This window comes from Corvus moneduloides, chromosome 5 (assembly GCF_009650955.1).
Source record: "Corvus moneduloides isolate bCorMon1 chromosome 5, bCorMon1.pri, whole genome shotgun sequence".
Lineage (NCBI taxonomy): Eukaryota > Metazoa > Chordata > Aves > Passeriformes > Corvidae > Corvus > Corvus moneduloides.
The window spans coordinates 60,512,162-60,530,516 of record NC_045480.1 but is presented as its reverse complement, the minus strand read 5'-3'; the positions used below and the strand labels follow the sequence as shown (position 1 = coordinate 60,530,516).

Sequence of the window (18,355 nt, the reverse complement as noted above, 5' to 3'; positions counted from 1 at the left end):
TTAATAATACTGCTGTGGATAGGAGCTGCTGTGAGTCTGGCAATTGTCCACATTTTCAGACTCTGTGCTCATTAAAGATCAGCCAATAGTCTGATAAAGACTGTCCTCCAAGACTTTTCTGCACTAGGAATTTTATAAAAGGAGAGGGACCAACCTGATCTTTAAACTTAAAAACTTTAAACTTAAGAAAAACCCAAATCTGCAACCTTTCTGTCATTATAAAAAAAAAAAAAAATCTCTGCTTCATTCCTTTTCACTATTTCTCTGGTTCTTCCATCTTTAAACAAGGGAAAGCTTTTTAGGGCTTGTTTTGAAAACCTTTTTATTTTTTTAATTGTAGTAGCATTACAACATCATGACATGGTTTTGAGCCACTAGTCCTATGTTGTCTTACTTCTATTAGGAAACTTTCTGTATGTTTTCAAAACATGGGTCATGGTCATCCTTATCACCTGGAAAACATAAACCTATTTTTATTTTCCTAATGGGAATACCAAGTTCTAGGGAGTGGGCTAAAAAATTTGAGGTTAAGTTTTAAAAGAGTTTTAATTTTATAACCTCCTTTCCAATAATAAAACATTTCCATAATAAGTTCTATCTGAATTTGTATTTCCTTTTTTTGTTAGCTCACAAGGAGATGGGAAGACAAATTAATCGATCAGTTTTCACAGAGGGAAAATTTGGGACATCTAAAGCTTCCTGTTCTTTGTCTTTTAGTTTTCTGCATTAATAAACTTGAAGGTGAGCTAAATAACAAGGTAGCAACATCTGTGCTGACACAAAGTTATGCAACAGAAAAAGAAAGTTGTGAGGGATTTTTTTAAGCCGTCTAGACACCTGCTCCTCAGCTGGTTAGATAAAGTGATGGCAAATGGAGTTTCCCTACCTAGTTTTCCAAAATTCTGTCTTACACAGAGTAATGATCATAGAATCCACCACTGCATCATTCATTATTACCAAGTCTTAATACTAATACTTTATTTCAGCATTTTTTAATGCAAATTGCACTATTTAATATCATCAGCTTCTTTTGACAGCTTCTACACAGTGAGAAATCATTTCATGGAATTCTGCTCACTGATGCTTAAGCTCTCTTCTTGAGCTTTTGCAGGTAATGTCATTTTTTCAATGTATACAAAATGAAATCAAAACAAGCTTTTTTAGTATTTGCACTGTGTCTGTTAAACTGGTGGAATTCATTGACACATGAAATCATGAAGTTGTATGATTTAATGCAGTCCACAAAGACTATTCTGAGTTATTTCTAAATGATTGAAAGATTCTTGGTTATGATTTGTTGTCTGCATCATTTTACATAGCAGGTGTATGAAGTCTGGGTATGTATGAACATCACTGCTGTAGCAAATAGCATAAACAGGTAACCCTGATAGAGGAAAAAATGTTGCCCTTCTCCAGGTGTTGTAAACATCTGTATGAGCCTTTGGTATCTACCTCTTGAGGAGCAGATCCAACTAACTCTTAAATCAGAATGTAACTAAATCAAGATATCAGTCAACTCCTACAAGAATCTGTGAATTCCTGCAATTCTGGCTCCTTTTTATCGTAAATAAGCCTGCTGTCATATTTTCCAAAGCCAGTTATAACTTCATGTCCTTAACCTTGCAGGGCTGGACAGCCACCCAAAGCTATATCAATTTTCTTCTTTTTGAACTTCCACTATCTAAGGCTGCATAATTTAACTTCCATAGCTGTCTTTTGCAATCAGATGGTCCTGTTCTTTGGGTTAATTAAATGTTTTCTGATAGTGGTAATGAACCCCTGCTCTCTAAGAGCCAGCAGGGTTAATCAAGAAGGAAAAAACTTTGTTTATGAGATCCAGTAGAAGGGAGGAAGATAGTTGGTACTAAATTTGCTATCATTGTGTGCAGATTCATTAGTCTCTGTGAGGTGTTTAGAACCACACAGTCATATCAGAAAAGTTCTGAAATACAGGCTCCCCCAGTAATTTTATTTCCAAGTTAGATTGGGATAATCGGGAGGAAGGTTACCTGTAGTTAGTAGAAGATTGCTTTCAGAAAATTTACATTACATGCTTTTTTCACACTGAAATATAGCTTAAGTGGCAGGATACAGGGAGACTATATCATTGTGCATTGCTCTATTTTAATAATGTGGGAAGTATTTTTCATGCCATCTGTGGTCTGTGACAGACTTTATTCTTATTATTCTTATTATTTCCAAGCATGTGGTGTTTTTATTTGTTTATTGTGTAGGAAGAAATTATTTCAAAACTGAATACAAATGGAACTAAATCCTAACAAAAGATTAAACTATTTACTGGTCCAGAGGCCTTAAGGTGTTTGAGGCTAATATAAACAGCGTGATGTGAAATAGGAATTTCAGTTTGTGGTAAATCTATCTGTCCCCAGCAGCTTCAGATAAAATAATTCTATCCTTCTTGAGCACATCAATTTGCTAGTCGGTGGTTCATGTATCAAAGAGCATTCTGTGAAAATATCAATATCATTGGTTAATATAAATGAAATTAATTTTTAAAGCTGGGCTAAAGGTTGACATCTGAAAAATTGCATTACTTTGCAGAAGAGAAATTTCTGTCTTCCAGTGAAATTTCAGGTCATAAGGGCAAGTAATTTTCACAATCTTCAATGGGAACCAGTGAAATATGAACTTCATTGTCACCTAGCCCCAAAGCGATAAGATAAAATGAGCTGATACATCATTTGCTGTGGTTTTATCATCTCCTTCAGTAATTGGAAGAGAAAACATAAGAGTCCTTTACCACCCCCCTCCCCAATCCCTTCACCACCCACACCCAGCCATAAGCCATTTTGCTCTGATCAATACAAAGGTCACAGAGTATTTATTTATTTAATTTTTTTATGCTGGGTAAAACTGTCTGGTGGAACATTAAAGTAATGAATATGTTTAATTGAGTTTGTCACCCATGAAAATGCTGAACAGGATTGTGTAACAGACTGTGCATGCTCACAGGGAGGACTGGTTGGGAGGCTGCTGCTCTTTGCCTATGGATTTCAGTGGCTGATTTTGTAAATATCTGAGATTTAAAGCTAAAATCTTACTTGTTGTTTCTTTGAGAAATCTAAAATAAACCGATGAACAATTGTGATTCATTGAAGAGCATGTTGATATTTAAGATTATTAATAGTCTGATCTAATTCCCTGTTAGTTCAGTTGTACTTGGATGTATTTAAAGAAACAGCAGAGTAAGACCCTTTCACTGTGAATCCTGCAGCCAGGAACTAAATAATACCTGGACAGTAGAATCCAAGGATCTTCAGTTGCAAGGCTGAGGTTAAGGTAGAAATACAGGTTTCTTGTGAATGGAGGGTCAGATTTTGTAGCCTCTGAGTGCTGTAATTTTGCCTTCCTGAATAAAAATGACGCCAAATGACCCAGAATGCTGCTAGAATGTATTTATAAATTTTGTCTCAACTACAATCAAATTAGAATGTAAATTAAATGCTCTATATTTTTATTCAGTGCTTTGTTGGTTTTTTTTCTTTGTCTTACATTATAACTTGTTTAAAATTATACGAATGTGCATCAGCTTTTTAAATAAGCTATTTAGCTTTTATTTTACTCATGGCAGTTAAGTTGGCTGGCATATTAAAGTAATATAATTATTCAATTACTGTTTCAGTTCTATAACCCATTTGCAGACTTAATTACTTCTGGCCTATTCACATTTTCAAGATCAATAGTACTTTTCTCTAAAATAAAATATATGATAGCTGATTGGCTTGCTTAACAGGTAAAGCAAAATGTTCATTTAGTCTTCAGTAAAATACTACTTTTCTAATTCAGGAGGCAGCTGTAGTGATGGGGTTTTTTTAACTATTTCATGAAGTCTTTTACAATAGACATTGTTTATGATCAACATTCAAGGAGGGTTTCGAAGAAAAAGTAGGGTGGGGCATTTGTATTAAAAAGTGGAAAATGACAGAGTAGCTTCTGAGTAAATGAACATTTTAATGTTGGGAAATTAGCTGAGATGTGACTGTAAATTGTGAGGAGAGGACTTACTTATATATGATCTTAATTTGTGGTCAGCACTGTGCTACCTGAGTTTTCATGCAACTCTGATTTCAGAATCTCTTCCAAGTAGAATTTAAAGCTGGCTGTTCTTTACTCACTAAGTTCTTGGGGAGTTTCCTGCAGCTGTGCACTGTCGGGGCCATCAGCATGAATACAGGGGCTGGGTACAGGTTTAGACCTTCATTTCTAATACTTGAAGTAAAAGAAGGGACTTCATGAAAAGGTGAAAGTAATTTTGTATTTTTACTAATGTTGCCATGATGTCTGTTCATCTGGTGTTGCCAAAGTCTGATTACAGAACAGTTTGTCTGATGAGATTTTTGGAACTGTAGAATTTTACAATCGGCTCATTTGTTTGTGTGTTTTTAAATGAAATGGGAAACGGTATAAGTTGTCTTTTCTCCTGTAAGGTGCTCTGTCTTTTGAAACAAATGCAGTGTGCAGTAGATTAAACTTCAATCTGATGTGTTGAATCAACTGAAATTCTGTAAATATTTCTCATGTGGGGAAGGCAGTACTATTTGTGTAGATTAAATTAGATTCTACACTCTCTTAGTCTCTGCTCCACAAGTTGTTCCAAAACTGGTGGTGACAAAAGGCAGAAGTGAGTTCGTTTTAACCTCGAAATATTGTACAGTAGTATGAAGAAGATAGTTGCTCTTAAAATCTGATTTGAATGTCTGTGTAGTGTGGCTTATGGGTGAAAAAAGGCAAATGCAAAAATAGTTTTTGAAAGTTGTAATTCTGATGTCAGAAGTGATAACAGTGACTTAAAAAAACCAAATAGTTTGCCAGGATAAAAATGCTGAATTTATTTTGAAGAACCAGTCCGTTTCTGCAACTAGGAGTTTCTATTAATATTTGCTAGGGAATAAAAGGTTGTGCTGGGTTTTCATAAGGAATACTTAGCAGTGCACATGAAAGAAATGTGTTTGTCTTCTGGACCTTTCATCTGCTCTAGGTGGAGTGATGAGCGGGAGCGGGGGCAATGCTGCAGTTTCCATGGCAACTGGTTCACTGGCGGGCTAGACCTCTGTCTAGGGTGCTGTCAGTGTGCCTGGAGTTTCAGAGAGCACAGTGTCCCAAAGAAGGTCTGCTTCCACCTAATCCAGTTTTAATTGAACTCCAGAGACTTTGAAGTGAGGCTGCGGAGCAGGCAGACCCTGCTCCAGCCCGGAATGAAGGCCTTGCCCGGCCCGGCCTCAGCTGCTTCTGTCTGCAGATGAGCTCTGTTAATGAGTGGTTCAGGGAATGGTTACAGTGGTGGCTGGTGGTGTTTCTGCAGCGCAGTTCCAGTTCCTGCTGTAAATCCTCTCACACTGAATTCGGTAACTTCATCGCGGCTCTGCAAGGTGCGCAATGCAAACCACCTCTGCTCTTTTCAAGTTGGTGCTTTTCCTTCCAGTTTTGAGGAGGTTGCAGGCAGCAAGCTCTGGGCCTTGTGCAGGGTTCCCACTCTCGCAGAAAATGCTCACTTCACAGGGTAAAAGTAATAATGATTTAGCATGCTGATTTTACTCACAGAGTCCACATAGTAAGTGTTTGAATTTGCCATGCACAGACCGATAGTGACAAACAGGCTGTTGTGTTTTAATTGTTACAGAAAAGTGGAGGTCACCACAGTGCTGTCTGTCTCAAAAAATCAGTCATTGCAATTATAAGCTCCAATTTCAAGATCATAAGATGGATGAATACCAGTGAAAAGTACTAAGAGATTTCTGTGCACGAGCACTGCAACTTTGTCTCCTTTGTTACCTCTTTTGATGTTGTGTTCTTAGAGGATATTTATCTGCATGTGACAAAAGCCACGCACAGTGGTTCTGAATAGCACCACAGAATTATACAAATCTGCTAGGTAGTGTGGATGGGTTATGGATGTGCTATGGGAAGTGTCAGCGTGGCCCAAGTCTGTTGGTTCCTCAGTTCCAGAAATGTTTATCAACCACTGATAATCTCTGGTCCTTCCATTACATTTCTGGAATTTTGTACTGGAATAATTATGTAGTTTTTTCCTTCTCTTTCTGTGTGTGTGTGTGTGTGTGTGTGTGTGTGTGCTGGGAGCTAAGTTGACTGTGGCACTTGAATTGAGGTGAAGATGAGGGATTAAGTAAAAAGAAAGAAGGTATGGGAGATGATTTGCTTTGTACGCTCTCATCTGTGCTATCAGTTTTTGGTTTGCCAGTCTTGTTTGCTTTTAATTCACAAAACTGGTACAGTATTTTATGCTTTACTGTGTAGTGCTTTTATAATGGTGCATCTGCCCTCTGTGCTACAAAAATGCAGTTTTATTTCTCAATATATGCTACATGTGAGGCAAAATCCTCCTTTGTTAAAAACCTGTAAATGATTGGTTTCATTAACAGTCTTTGTTACGTTAAGGGCTTGAATTTCACTTTTTCTTTTTTATACACAGTATATTGCTCAAGTGAAGTTGTGGTAAGAGTGATGTTAACAAGGAATGCATCTGAGCCTCCTTTTATGTGATGGGTTTCTATTAAGTGCTTTTGTGTTTGCAAAAATTGACAAATCTCAGATTTTCCTCCTCCTGTGGTTTGTTAATCTGAGGCAGAGAAGTGTCCAGTTTCTCTGTCCCTTAACAGTTACGTAATTAAGCTTTGAAACGAAAAGGAAAAAGTGAAGCAACAAAGAAACAAAGTGGCTGAGGACTGAAAATGGGATTAGTTTGAATTGTGAAGGCAGACTAAGCATCTGTGTCTGTCAGATGGGATGACAGGAATTGTAACAAGTTATTTTGACAACCGCTTACTCCACAGAGAGATTATGCTGAGTTCATTTGCAGGTTTGTGTTTAACCTTAGCTGACAAAATGATACTTAACCTCTTATACAGCCAACCTTTCTAGTTCCAGAATTAATGAATGCTGCCTTAATGATAAACCTAAGGAACATTTTTTTTCTTTAAAGACATTTTTTCCTTGCTTATTTGTTACAGGCCTGTTATTACAAGGCTGAAGGGAGTGCAGATACATCTAAATGCTACTAGAAATACATTTCAGAATATGGTTTTATGCTTTGCTGAAGTGCTAAACGTTTAAAAATGTTTTTGAAACTCTGAAACTGTTAAGGAAAATAAGACAGTTGTCTTTAAAGGGAAAAAATGCAAGCAAATTTTTAAAACATTTGACATGAGTAGTTGAATTTGGGAGTGCAAAAAATGCATTAGAGATTCATAGCATGATTTGAAGTTCGAGCATATTTTAATTTTACTGCAGGTTTTGCACATAATTGGTAGAATCCATGTTTGTGGGTTAAGGAGTTTCTCTTTTGCAAGGTATTACGTATCCAGCAAAGATACTTAAAACATCCTCTCTGTCTGTTTCTCCTAGATTCTGGCATATACAGAAGGGCTCCATGGAAAATGGCTCTTCTCAGAGATTCGATCTATTTTTTCCCGACGTTACCTTTTGCAAAATACAGCACTGGAGATATTCATGGCAAATAGAGGTACGGTGAGCCTAAAGAAATGACGAGTGTGGATGTGGGGACATGTGCATTTTTGATGTTTAGTCATGGATTTGTGTAGGTAGAAGAAGGGCTTGGGTTAATTGTCTCATTATTTAAGTCAGTACGTTTTTGCAGTTTGGTTTCTACTTACAATTTTTTGTTTCAATGAGAAATTATGATCAAGCATGAAAACTGTGCATTATCAATGCCTCACTTTCATTTATATCCACGTTTATTTGGCATTCTTTGGGGACTCCTGCTTAAGGCATTCCTACCTCTGATCTGTTATGCATGCAGGATTTTTTGTTTCTCCTTGGAGGGTTGATAGTTGTTAGCTGGACACACCAAGAACAACAGAATGAAAGAATTTCACTACTGGATTAGACCAGTGACTATGCCTTCATGCTTTATTTAAAATGCAAAACGTTGTTTTGGTAATGATATTGTCCAACAAAATACTAATCATATGCATAAACACTTGTACTCTCTGAAGTCATCAGTGGCCACTGGTGATACCATAATTAGATTGTTAGCTCGATTTTTAGGTTGCTGTTTCGTAATTTCACATATTTCAGACAAAATATGAAGGTAGCATTTTGAAGACTATGTTAGAAAATATCTAGAAAGTAAATTAGTAAATGTGTGAACCAGTAAATACATACTTTTTAAGATTAGTTCTTGATAGTCAATCTGTGCATATAGGTTTAATTTCTATTCATAAAGGAAAACAAATGTAGACCTTGTAAGATTTGTTGGAGTGACAACTTCTGTTGAAATTCCTGTTAGTGATATACAAAAGGAGTTCTGGAAATTAAAAAAAAATATATCTACAGCAACCTGAAAGAAACTTGGCTAATCTGTTGAACACCTGAACTTACGGTTGCATTGTATTGGTCAAGAAAGCCTAAAATGTGTAAAATCATGCTGTATTTCAACTCTTGTATTCACAGTGGGAGTCATGTTCAACTTCCCTGACCAAGCAACAGTGAAGAAAGTGGTTAACTGTCTACCTCGGGTTGGTATTGGTACCATCTTTGGACTACCCCAGACCAGGTATTTTAGAATTTGAATTAATTTTATCTGTCAATTCTAAGAGTTCTTTATTTTTCATCAAACCTGCCCACATAGTTTACAGAACATGGAGCAGGAAACCCTTAGGGAGTATCTTGATTGTTACTTTAAATTTTTATTTTCAATAGACTTCTGTACATAGGAATGGGATTAAAACAGTTTGGGATGTTTTCTGTTGTGTTTTGTAGGTGGTTTTTTTTTTAATCCAGTCCAGGAAAAAAAAAATCTCTTGGATTGCAATTATAGGCACTTTGTAAGAACATCAGGATTTTTATTTACAGAAACAAATTATGTATGAAAAATTTTAAAGATACATTGAAGACACAATTGCTCAGTATTTCACATCCATTTGTACTGATCAGTTTGGTTGCAACATAATGGAGGTTATTAAAAGAAGAAATCTGTGACAGTTTTCTTGAATTGTTTACCAGTACCTGTAAAAATTTGTTAACTAAAACTATATATAGATATTTTTTTTTTCTCTTAAGTGATGTGGGTTTGGTATTTACAGATGTTTTTGTTATGAACAAAACAGTCTTGGGAATTTTATGATAAACTCTCGTCTGTTTGATTTATCACTCCAAGGAATGACTCTACAGTCTTCTTTCACAAACATTAGGAAATCTGGCATCAAATTCTAAAAGTTTGAGTTATTTATGACTAACTCCCCAACACTGCCCAGAATTTAAATCTCCAGAGGATGGGCTTCATAATGAAATTCTATCATCTTATCATTGTTTTCCTTTGTTCTTGAGGGATTTAAAAAAACCTCTCCTAAAAGATGACTTTATTCTTATGTGAAATTCTAAAAGTATTGTAATTTTCTTATTTAATGATATTCCATCTCTCTAAATCTCCAGTAACATATTTCTGTAATACATCAAGCCGTCATGGAGCAGCTGAATTTGCACAGCTGTAAAGGTTTCTGTTGGAAATTTTTCAAATCTTGACATACCCAGCTGTCAGATGCTTTAATTCCTTTATTCTTATTAGATTATAAAACTTTAAAAATGAACTTCAAGTATCCAAGTGGCAGTTTGATCTCCAGAGAAATCTAGCATAGACCTAGTAGAAAGAATATGTACTACTGCCACTAAAATTCAGATATGTAAAACAGGAAGACCCACCAGGTTTTCTCATTATTTTTTTCCAATTTTCTTTGTTTTCAGACGCATTTCTTTGGCTAGTCCACGACAGATCTTCAAAGCTTCCAATATGACCCAGCGATGGCAGCACCGAGAGATTTCCAACTTTGAATACCTGATGTTTCTAAACACTATAGCAGGTATTGTTAATTACTGCACATCCAAATTACTGTAATTACACAGAAAAGGAGTTAGTCATGGCACAGTCTCAACAGCTATGGGGCACAACTAGATTTTGGCCTTTTAATGAGTAATTTTTTCTGTGTATGATTTTGCCCTGAAAAACTTCACAAAAGTCCTCCGAAATAATCTTTATTTGTAATTGTATTTATGTTTATGTAAGACTAGAGAGGTATTCATAATGCTGTACTGAGCTGCACTTTAAATCAGAATATCATGACTGTTGTGGGAGGACAGGAACTATATAGACTGTCTACTATTTAGGAAAGTCTCAGAAATAGGAACTTCTTTATCTTTAGTGTTCTAAGTTTTAATTTTCATAAGTACTGTCCCCTCTAAATATCACAGATGCAACAAGTTCTCTGTAGGGCTGGGAAATCTCAGCTAGGCAGCAGGGTATTCCTGGAGCCAATAAATGCTACTGTTACAGGATGCATGGTTGGTCTTAAAAAAGAGTGCAGTGCCTGGATTGCCAGTGCTGCTGTTCTAGGACACCATTAATCCAAACCCAACCCTAATTTGTATCCATGTATTTTTGTCCTAACCACTCATTCTGTAAATGCTAACCTGTATTTCGTTTAACCCATCTTACCCCATCAGCTCCTAACCAGATGGGCTTCAGTTTACTAAATGGAGGCTGGTTGTTGGGTCTCATGACAACCCTTTTATTTTCCAACTTACTCTGTCCTCTGAGCAACTTAGAAAATTTCTCAATTTTCAGCTCTTTTCTGTGATATTGACAGTGGTGAAAGGTCTGTTAATTCCCTTTCAGGCTTGGCTCTTGCTAACACGATTGATACAACAAATGCCTGTGCTTGCACTAATTGCGTTTTATACAAATGGTCAGTTTTGGTGGTGCCTGTAATCAGTCATCAAGTCAGAGGTGCCAGGATGCTGGCAGATTTCTAAAAGTAGGGGTCGATCTGCTTGCCTCATTAGTGCCAAAGCTGAATGAGGCACATCATGACACTGTTGTCTGTGGCTCTAATGAATGACCCTTTTCAGCTTTAATATAAAATTGAAATAATAAATTGAATTCTTATCTTCTTGGTGTTTGAGGTTAAAAGAAGCAGAAGGATAACATTATGGAAAGAGGGAAAGTTGAGTTGCCCATGATAAGGAGTTAAAAGAAAGATAGTTATCCCAGTGTCATGTAAGTAGCCTTAATCCTCAATAAGAGATAGTGTGCAACACAGCCAACTGATTAGGGAAAAAGACTGACTCTACCATTTAAAAATTCGGCAAACAAAGATGGAAAAATACTGAGTGGTGTAAGAAAACTGGAAGGAGAAAAACTTTGATGGAGATCTAGAAAATGTTTTCTGACAACCTTACAGATTGGATTGTAAAATAATATTCCTGGGGAAGAGGTTAAAACCTCTCCTTGGAGACTTTAAAGACCAGGCTGAACAAAATCTCAAGAACATGCTGATTGAAGATGATATGAATGAATGAGCCTCTGCAACAATATAATAAAAAGAGACAGGATCCATGTAAAAATGGTGCATTTTAAACTTAGAAACCAGGCTCTGTGGTGTATATGTGTGTATGATACGTGTTTATTCTAATTGAATATTTTGCTTTTACTGGAAGAAGTACATTATTTCCATCTTAGATGCATGAAGGTGTACACAGGAACCTGTATCCAGACCGAATTTTCTGTCCTGGTATATGGAATATGGATATATTGGCATATCCATAGGTGGACAATGGGCAAGGAAAAATTCTCCTCAAAGTGAATTCTCTAGATGAAACAGTTATTAATTGAAAAATTCTTTAGTCTAAATTCCTGAGCTGCTTCATTCTTCTTTCACATAAAGTATTTAATACAGTATGTAAAAAGAATGCTTTAATTTTTTAGTATCAACAAAAATTGGTGACCCTCCATTTTTTGAAATGTTTCACCTTAAAGAAAAAGAAGACAAGATGGCATAAACAAGGAAAGGAGAAATGCATGGGAAATGAGTGAATTGAACTGTCAATCTTACTGTATGCAAAAGAGTTTACAATTAAAGTGAAATGGGCTGAAATGTTTTAGATTAAATACTAGCAAATTGTCAACTTTTCCATTATCCTTTCAATAAAGCAAAGTAGAATACTGAAATGATAAAAGATCTGAAATAAACTGCAGTTCTTTTGAACAGCTCATAAAGTTATATTGTTGTATCTTTAGAGATTGCTATTTCAGTTAAATATCACTCTTTATTCACAGTGGGTTTTTTTGTTGCTTGTCAGGTCGAACTTACAATGATTTGAATCAGTACCCCATCTTCCCTTGGGTTATCACCAACTATGAGTCAGAGGAGTTGGACCTTACACTTCCTAGCAACTTCAGGGATTTGTCAAAGGTATTTGTCATCAAATATACCTTTATATTTTTATCACAGTAGCTTGCAGTCTTGTAAACATTTTCTGCTGTGTTTAATACATTATTGTTAAATGCATGACCATTAACAGTGGTTCATTTCTATGTGTGTGTACTGATAATAAGGATCAGATTGTGTAAAAATGAATTATTAATGTATTCTTATTGCTTCTGATTGTATCAACTTAATTGTTATTGGAAGGTGCTCTTAGTTGGAACATAGACATTACATTTCATTTCAAATTTTAATGAAGTTAGGAATGCTGAGGCTGTTAAAGATTAAAAATTAGCCTTTTTCTGTTTGGTTGGTTTTATTTTTCTGATGAGAACTCTTTTTTTTTTAGTAGCAAACCCTGTGCTACCATTATATTTTGGGTACTTTTAAATCACTACCCATATCCCAGTGAGCAGAAACATTATTTTATCACTTCCTCTGTGTGTGCCTTCAGGTATGCTGGAGTAATGCAACTGTCCTTTGTCAGACTGACATTGGCAGGTTTGAACAACTTTTCCAAACAATTCCTTTCTGGCAGAACAGCCTTGTGGGTTTTTTCAGCAGTCCCCCCACCATTGGCAGGTTCGATATACAGCCTGTTTATAGAATGTGATTATTCTCTTGCAATGCTTTCCCAGAAAGGACTATTTCATTTTACAAAGTAGAAGCATCTCTCATTTTCTCTACAAAGACTGGGTGCACTGATCCGCAAGCAGTATCTTTTCCTAAAAGGTAGCTTTTATGGGAAATGATTGGCACGTGGAGCAATGTAGCTAATTAGTAGAAAAGGTAAGGACAGAATTTTAGTTTTTTTATAGCTTTTTAGTTTTTTTTTAAGTCTCATAGAAATTGGTAATTTGCTAGTAAAAAAATCCCCAGTGGCAGTATGGCAGCTTTAAAAGTTTTTGCTTTCAGTTTGCAATTGGTTAAGCTAAACACAAGTCTGTGAAAATCTCCAGCAATTTGTTTTATTGGTGATTTAGTGTTTTAACCTTATAAAAGTACTGTATAGTCAGCAAATAAATATACAAGTATATATGTGTATATATATTTGAATGTGTATATATATTTGAAGACTATACCATACCTTTTGTATGTGTATATGTACATAAAGGAATAATGTTTTTAAGTCCAAGTCAGAGATTCTGAGGTACTGTTGTTGTAATATTTCCTAATAGTGTTACTTCATTTGACTAAGTCATTAACTCTAAGGTTTATTAGAATGTCTGGCTGACACAGATCCATATTCATGGGTAAACCTGCACATATTTTATATTTTAACAAATCTGTAAAAGGTAAACAGTTATTTATTTTAAAATAATTTTTTCTTGTGGTATCTAATAAATGTTTTTTAATAATCTCCAGGCCAGAAAGTATCTAAAGGTATTTTACAGCTAAAAATACCTATCACCAGCCTAGAGAACTCTTGTGAATTGCACTTAAATGAACACTGAAAACTTGCAAGTAACATCAGCCCTGTGTAGCTCGAGTTAGGACATAAATTAAGTGTACTAATCATTAATAAATTCCTGGGTCACGACATGATTTTTGCGACCTCATTTTCCATTAAATTTTGTTAAATGACACTTCTGCATATAACATGTCATTGCTGAAATAATTCAAGACAAGGAAGAAGATTCTCCAGGTGCTGTACTTCTGAGGGGTCTCCTTTCAATTGTATTTTCATTTGTAACGAGTCAATTCAATCCGCACTGTAGTCCTGGTCTTTCTTCCTCCCTGAAATAGAGCATCTTTTCCTCATTTTAAGTTAGGTACTGCACTTACATCCATTTGAGAGATTGGATAGCAAACCTGCTCTATCTCTATGTGGTTTTTTATGAACATTGACTGGTTATATGGATTTCTCTGTTCATGGAAGTAGTCTTTGAGGAGGATTACTAAAGTGTGCCCTCAGTTCTGAGGGAATCTTTCCATTGCTGTTGTTGAGCGAGGACATTACTTAGGTTGCATCTCTATATTCAACCTTCTCAAGCATTTGCTTGAAAACTGGGAACTTTGAACAGCAAATAATTATTGCATATATATATACAGTGAGAGTCTTTATGCCATACCTGTTTCAAGTAAAGTAGTTCAGGTTTTGGGTACTCTTTTGGCATTTCTAGCGGTTTCAACTCCATGTAGTCTAAATGTTAAACTTTGTGTCAGAAGACAAATTTGTGACAAGTATCTGGAAGACCTTGCTAATATCTGCTATGAAAATTTGTGGATGTCATGCACATTGTGATATTTTCATTGTAGCACTGTTATCTTGGGGATAACGCTTCCAACACACGCTAATTAGGTATTGTAGCATGTCTATGCTTTTGCAGTGCTAAAGGTTTTTAAAATATTCAAAGATATTTCACTTCAATGTCTAAATGGTTTTAACAGTCATTTATTTCCTTTCCTTATGCATGCCCAGAAACTCATCACAGTTTAGTGCTCCCACTGTGCAAGGAAAAGGAAAACTTTGATTTTGATTGGGCAGAAAGGAAGTCAGGTCAATATTTTTGGTTTTTTGGTGCCTAAGACAATGAAGAATTTACTTTTTAAAAATTCTTCAGAAAGTGCAAGTTACGTGTCATCTCTAAGTAACAGTTTTTTTAATGTGTCAGCTAAAGTCCACAGTTAGTACAGATTTAAAGAACTGCAGAGTGTAGGTTAAACCAACACTTTATTTAAGCAGCTTCTTAGGGCACTGTTTTGAACATCAGTCACACAATGATAAACCAAAGCAACTGAAATGGATTGTGGTTAATATTACTGTCAGCCTGACGAATGCTCCTGACAAATGCCAGGAGTGCACTGCCAGCCTGTTACCCTGCTTTGACTCAAGTGTTTATTCCTGAAGAGGTGACTATGGCTTGGAAAGAGTATTACATATTATATTTATAGCGGTATATATTTTATTTATACAACAGGCACAGTTTCCCACCAGAACATGAGGCTTTTTCTGCATTACTTATGTTATTCATAAGCACATTCTTTTCCTTATTCAGTGGAAGCAATAAATTGCATTGTGTTTCTCAACTTGGGTAAGGAAAGAAAATAGAAGTAAAAATACGTGGCAAATACTGAGATATGGAAGCATGATTTTATACTCTCAAAAGTTGGTTACTTTTTGTCCTTGCCATATGCAAGGAGCTGTTGATAATTTTCCTTTCGTAAGGCACAACATTTCTGTGAGATCATAAACTGACACTACTGGAAGAAGAAATTTATGCTACTCTTAAATCTTCTTTTCTCTGCACTATAGCTACATGTGTACGTAATAATATTTTTATTCATATTTTTATCTATTCTATGCAATATTTGCTAAATCATCATCAATTTTATAGGGGCTGTTATGTATGTAATGACTTCTTTTCCAGTCAAGTGTACAAAAACAACAAATAGCTCTCAGCTTCAGTGAAGTGAGATGTTTAATTGGTATGTGGGAGCCACTAATATAAAATACACTTTGACAGAAGAGAAGTAATAGATTTTTTTTACTATGAAAAGTTAGAGTGGTTATGTTGTTCTGATGTCAACTTTACTGTTGGGTGTTCTTCAGCATGCCAGCCTGAATTCTGTTGCAGGGTGCCCTTTTCCGGAGCACAAATTCACTGCGTATAAAACTTGTGCTTCATATTTTTCCTTGTGTGGAAGCAGAGTGGGACGGGCATGAAATTTGCTTAGTTATTTGCCTCTTGGCAAAGAGATGGAAACTAAGAAATGGTTGGATGTGAACCTATTAGAGTTTTGCAAAGTTTTAAAAGAAATCTTTTTGGCCAGAGGGACATTAAACCTGTACAGATACTCTGTGAACCTGTGCTTTCACATAGGAAATGTAAATTAAATTTTATTCAGCTCATGCTCTGACACAAAAGGAGTGCAGTTAAGACTGATAAACTCACCAGGACTCAGTGTCCTTCTAAGCATATAAAGCGTGTTCAAAAATTGGACATTAAAGGGGGATGAGAGGAACAGTGTGAGAAATAACAGGAGTGGGTGCAATGACAGTGACTTGCTTTGATAGGCAATTACATCTGGAATTTAGGCACTAACACTTTTGAAGCTTGGCATTGCTGGGCTCAGCACCTGTCCTGGCTACCTTGTCACTGATATTTCAGGTAGGAAATTTGTCATCTGTATCAGTGACAGAAGATATCACTTAGTTAAAAAGTATTCCAAAGTTAGACAGGGTAACCTCAGAAGGAAGGTACAAATATTCTTCCTTTCAGGGCGCATCATGTGAATGCCTGCTTAAAACAGGACATAAAATATTTCAAGCTTTGTATCAGAATCCGTGGTACTTATGAGAAGGTCCATTATATTTTCTAGAATTTTGGATATCTCAAGAAACAATGTTAGAGGCATTAAGGCCAGCCTGAATGATACCTGGGATATCACTGATAACTGAAAAGGAGACACATTTTCCATTATTCATTTTATATTCTGTTATGGATTTTGATATTTTTAGTATAAGGTGTATTTATCAGATGCTCTCCATTTTCAGATAACAAGTTTTCATGCTTTTTTTTGTGAAACAGAAGTTGCTTCTTGGAGGAGAGGAGCACTCCATCCTCTCTAACGTGTAGGTTGACAGACCTAAACATTTGACATAACCACGTTGGGAGAAACTTTTAGGAGAAGGGATGCACACAAACAGGAAGTACTTTGAGCAGAACCTTTCTTGTGATGGTTCCATTTAGGAAACCATAAAAGAGCAAAGTCTACCTGGGAGAACAAAGACCCTTGTTGCCTGATCTGGTTTCTTTAATACACACAGAGCTGAAAAGGGAAGGTGGGAAGAGAATTGTAAAGACCCTCTTTGAAGGAAGCTGTGCAAGATCATCAAGTTCACATCTCTTGACAGTGCTAGAACTTTAGGACTGTTATGGGCTTTCTTTGTTTAGATTGAATAATCTGTTTTGTAATTAGAAACAGTACAAGCTAAAGTGTTGAGTAGTCTGTTATATTCCCATGGAAGTTTTGACTTAATAACGTCATTTTGTCCCAGTTCTAAATGGGGAAAAGTGATTTTGTGAGGCTCTCAAATGCTGGTGACACTCAGACAGATGCTGTCATGGATGAGCAATAAAATGGGTCAATTATCCTTTCTGACAGCTGAGCCAATGTGTTGTATCATTTCCGGAAGCACACTTGCCAAAATTGGGAGATAAAGCTGCAAAGGGCCCCACGGGTCTGTGGCTGGTGTGCCACAGCCCTCTGTCTCTCTGTCTCTCTGTCTCTCTGTCTCTCTGTCTCTCTGTCTCTCTGTCCCTCCGTTCCTCCGTCCCCAGCCCTTGTCTGCAGCACCACGGTCAGGGATTCTCCAAAAGAGAGCCTCGTCCCTACCAGCTTCGGCGCCTGGGGTTCAGCACCACGGACAGGGACATCCCGAGACTATTTCGGGGAAAAAGGCAGGGACACAGCTCCGAGGAAGACCGATTTGTTTAAGTTAAGTAGCTGTTGGATTGTTAAGGCCGGCTTAGACATGGTCCTTAGAGAGGCTCAACTGTTTGGATTTTACTATCAATTTCTTCTTTCGCTTTAAGGACAAAGATTTTTGAGTTGATATGTTGATTTGAGCTTCATGCAGCATCTATCTCAGGACCTTTTTTATAATAAACATGATTTCCATATATTTTGTAACAAACATGTGATTTCCATAGTGGTTTGTTTCTCCACAACTCCTGTGGAGACCAGGTGAGGCTGAAGCTTGACCAAAATGTATCTCTGAGATGATTTATCAAAACATACTGTCTGAAATCCTACTCTTTTTAAAATCCTACTTTTAAAAAAAAAAGTTCTGGTAATTTATGTTGCTCTATGACAGTGTCATAACCATCCTTTTATAGCATCACCTTTGGATTTTTTTCTTGTCTTTAGCTGGTTGTTCTCTGTGTCACAACACCTCCAAAGAACATGACGAGGATGATAGAATGCATCTCATTGCCATTCTTACTTTCTCTTTCATGTTCTCTTCTCTTCTCTTCCCACTAGAGGCTTATTTTTTGAAGTCACAAGAGGCATACTATTTGTACATCAGATGCATATATCAGTTTCTAGGATCACTTGGCTATCTTCAAGCAATCTTTTTTAGAAATTTTAGG

General features: G+C 36.3%; 1 protein-coding gene across 4 annotated transcripts in view; it reads left to right on the top strand.

The window, feature by feature from the left end:
• Positions 1-18,355, top strand: part of LRBA (LPS responsive beige-like anchor protein) — a 373,887-nt gene that overhangs the window by 244,182 nt on the left and 111,350 nt on the right. For all 4 annotated transcript variants that reach the window (XM_032110029.1, XM_032110032.1, XM_032110030.1 and 1 more), the window contains 4 exons: positions 7,384-7,501; positions 8,452-8,554; positions 9,742-9,857; positions 12,133-12,245. In XM_032110029.1, coding sequence (XP_031965920.1) covers positions 7,384-7,501; positions 8,452-8,554; positions 9,742-9,857; positions 12,133-12,245 — 450 coding nt within the window. The remainder of the gene's footprint in view (positions 1-7,383; positions 7,502-8,451; positions 8,555-9,741; positions 9,858-12,132; positions 12,246-18,355) is intronic.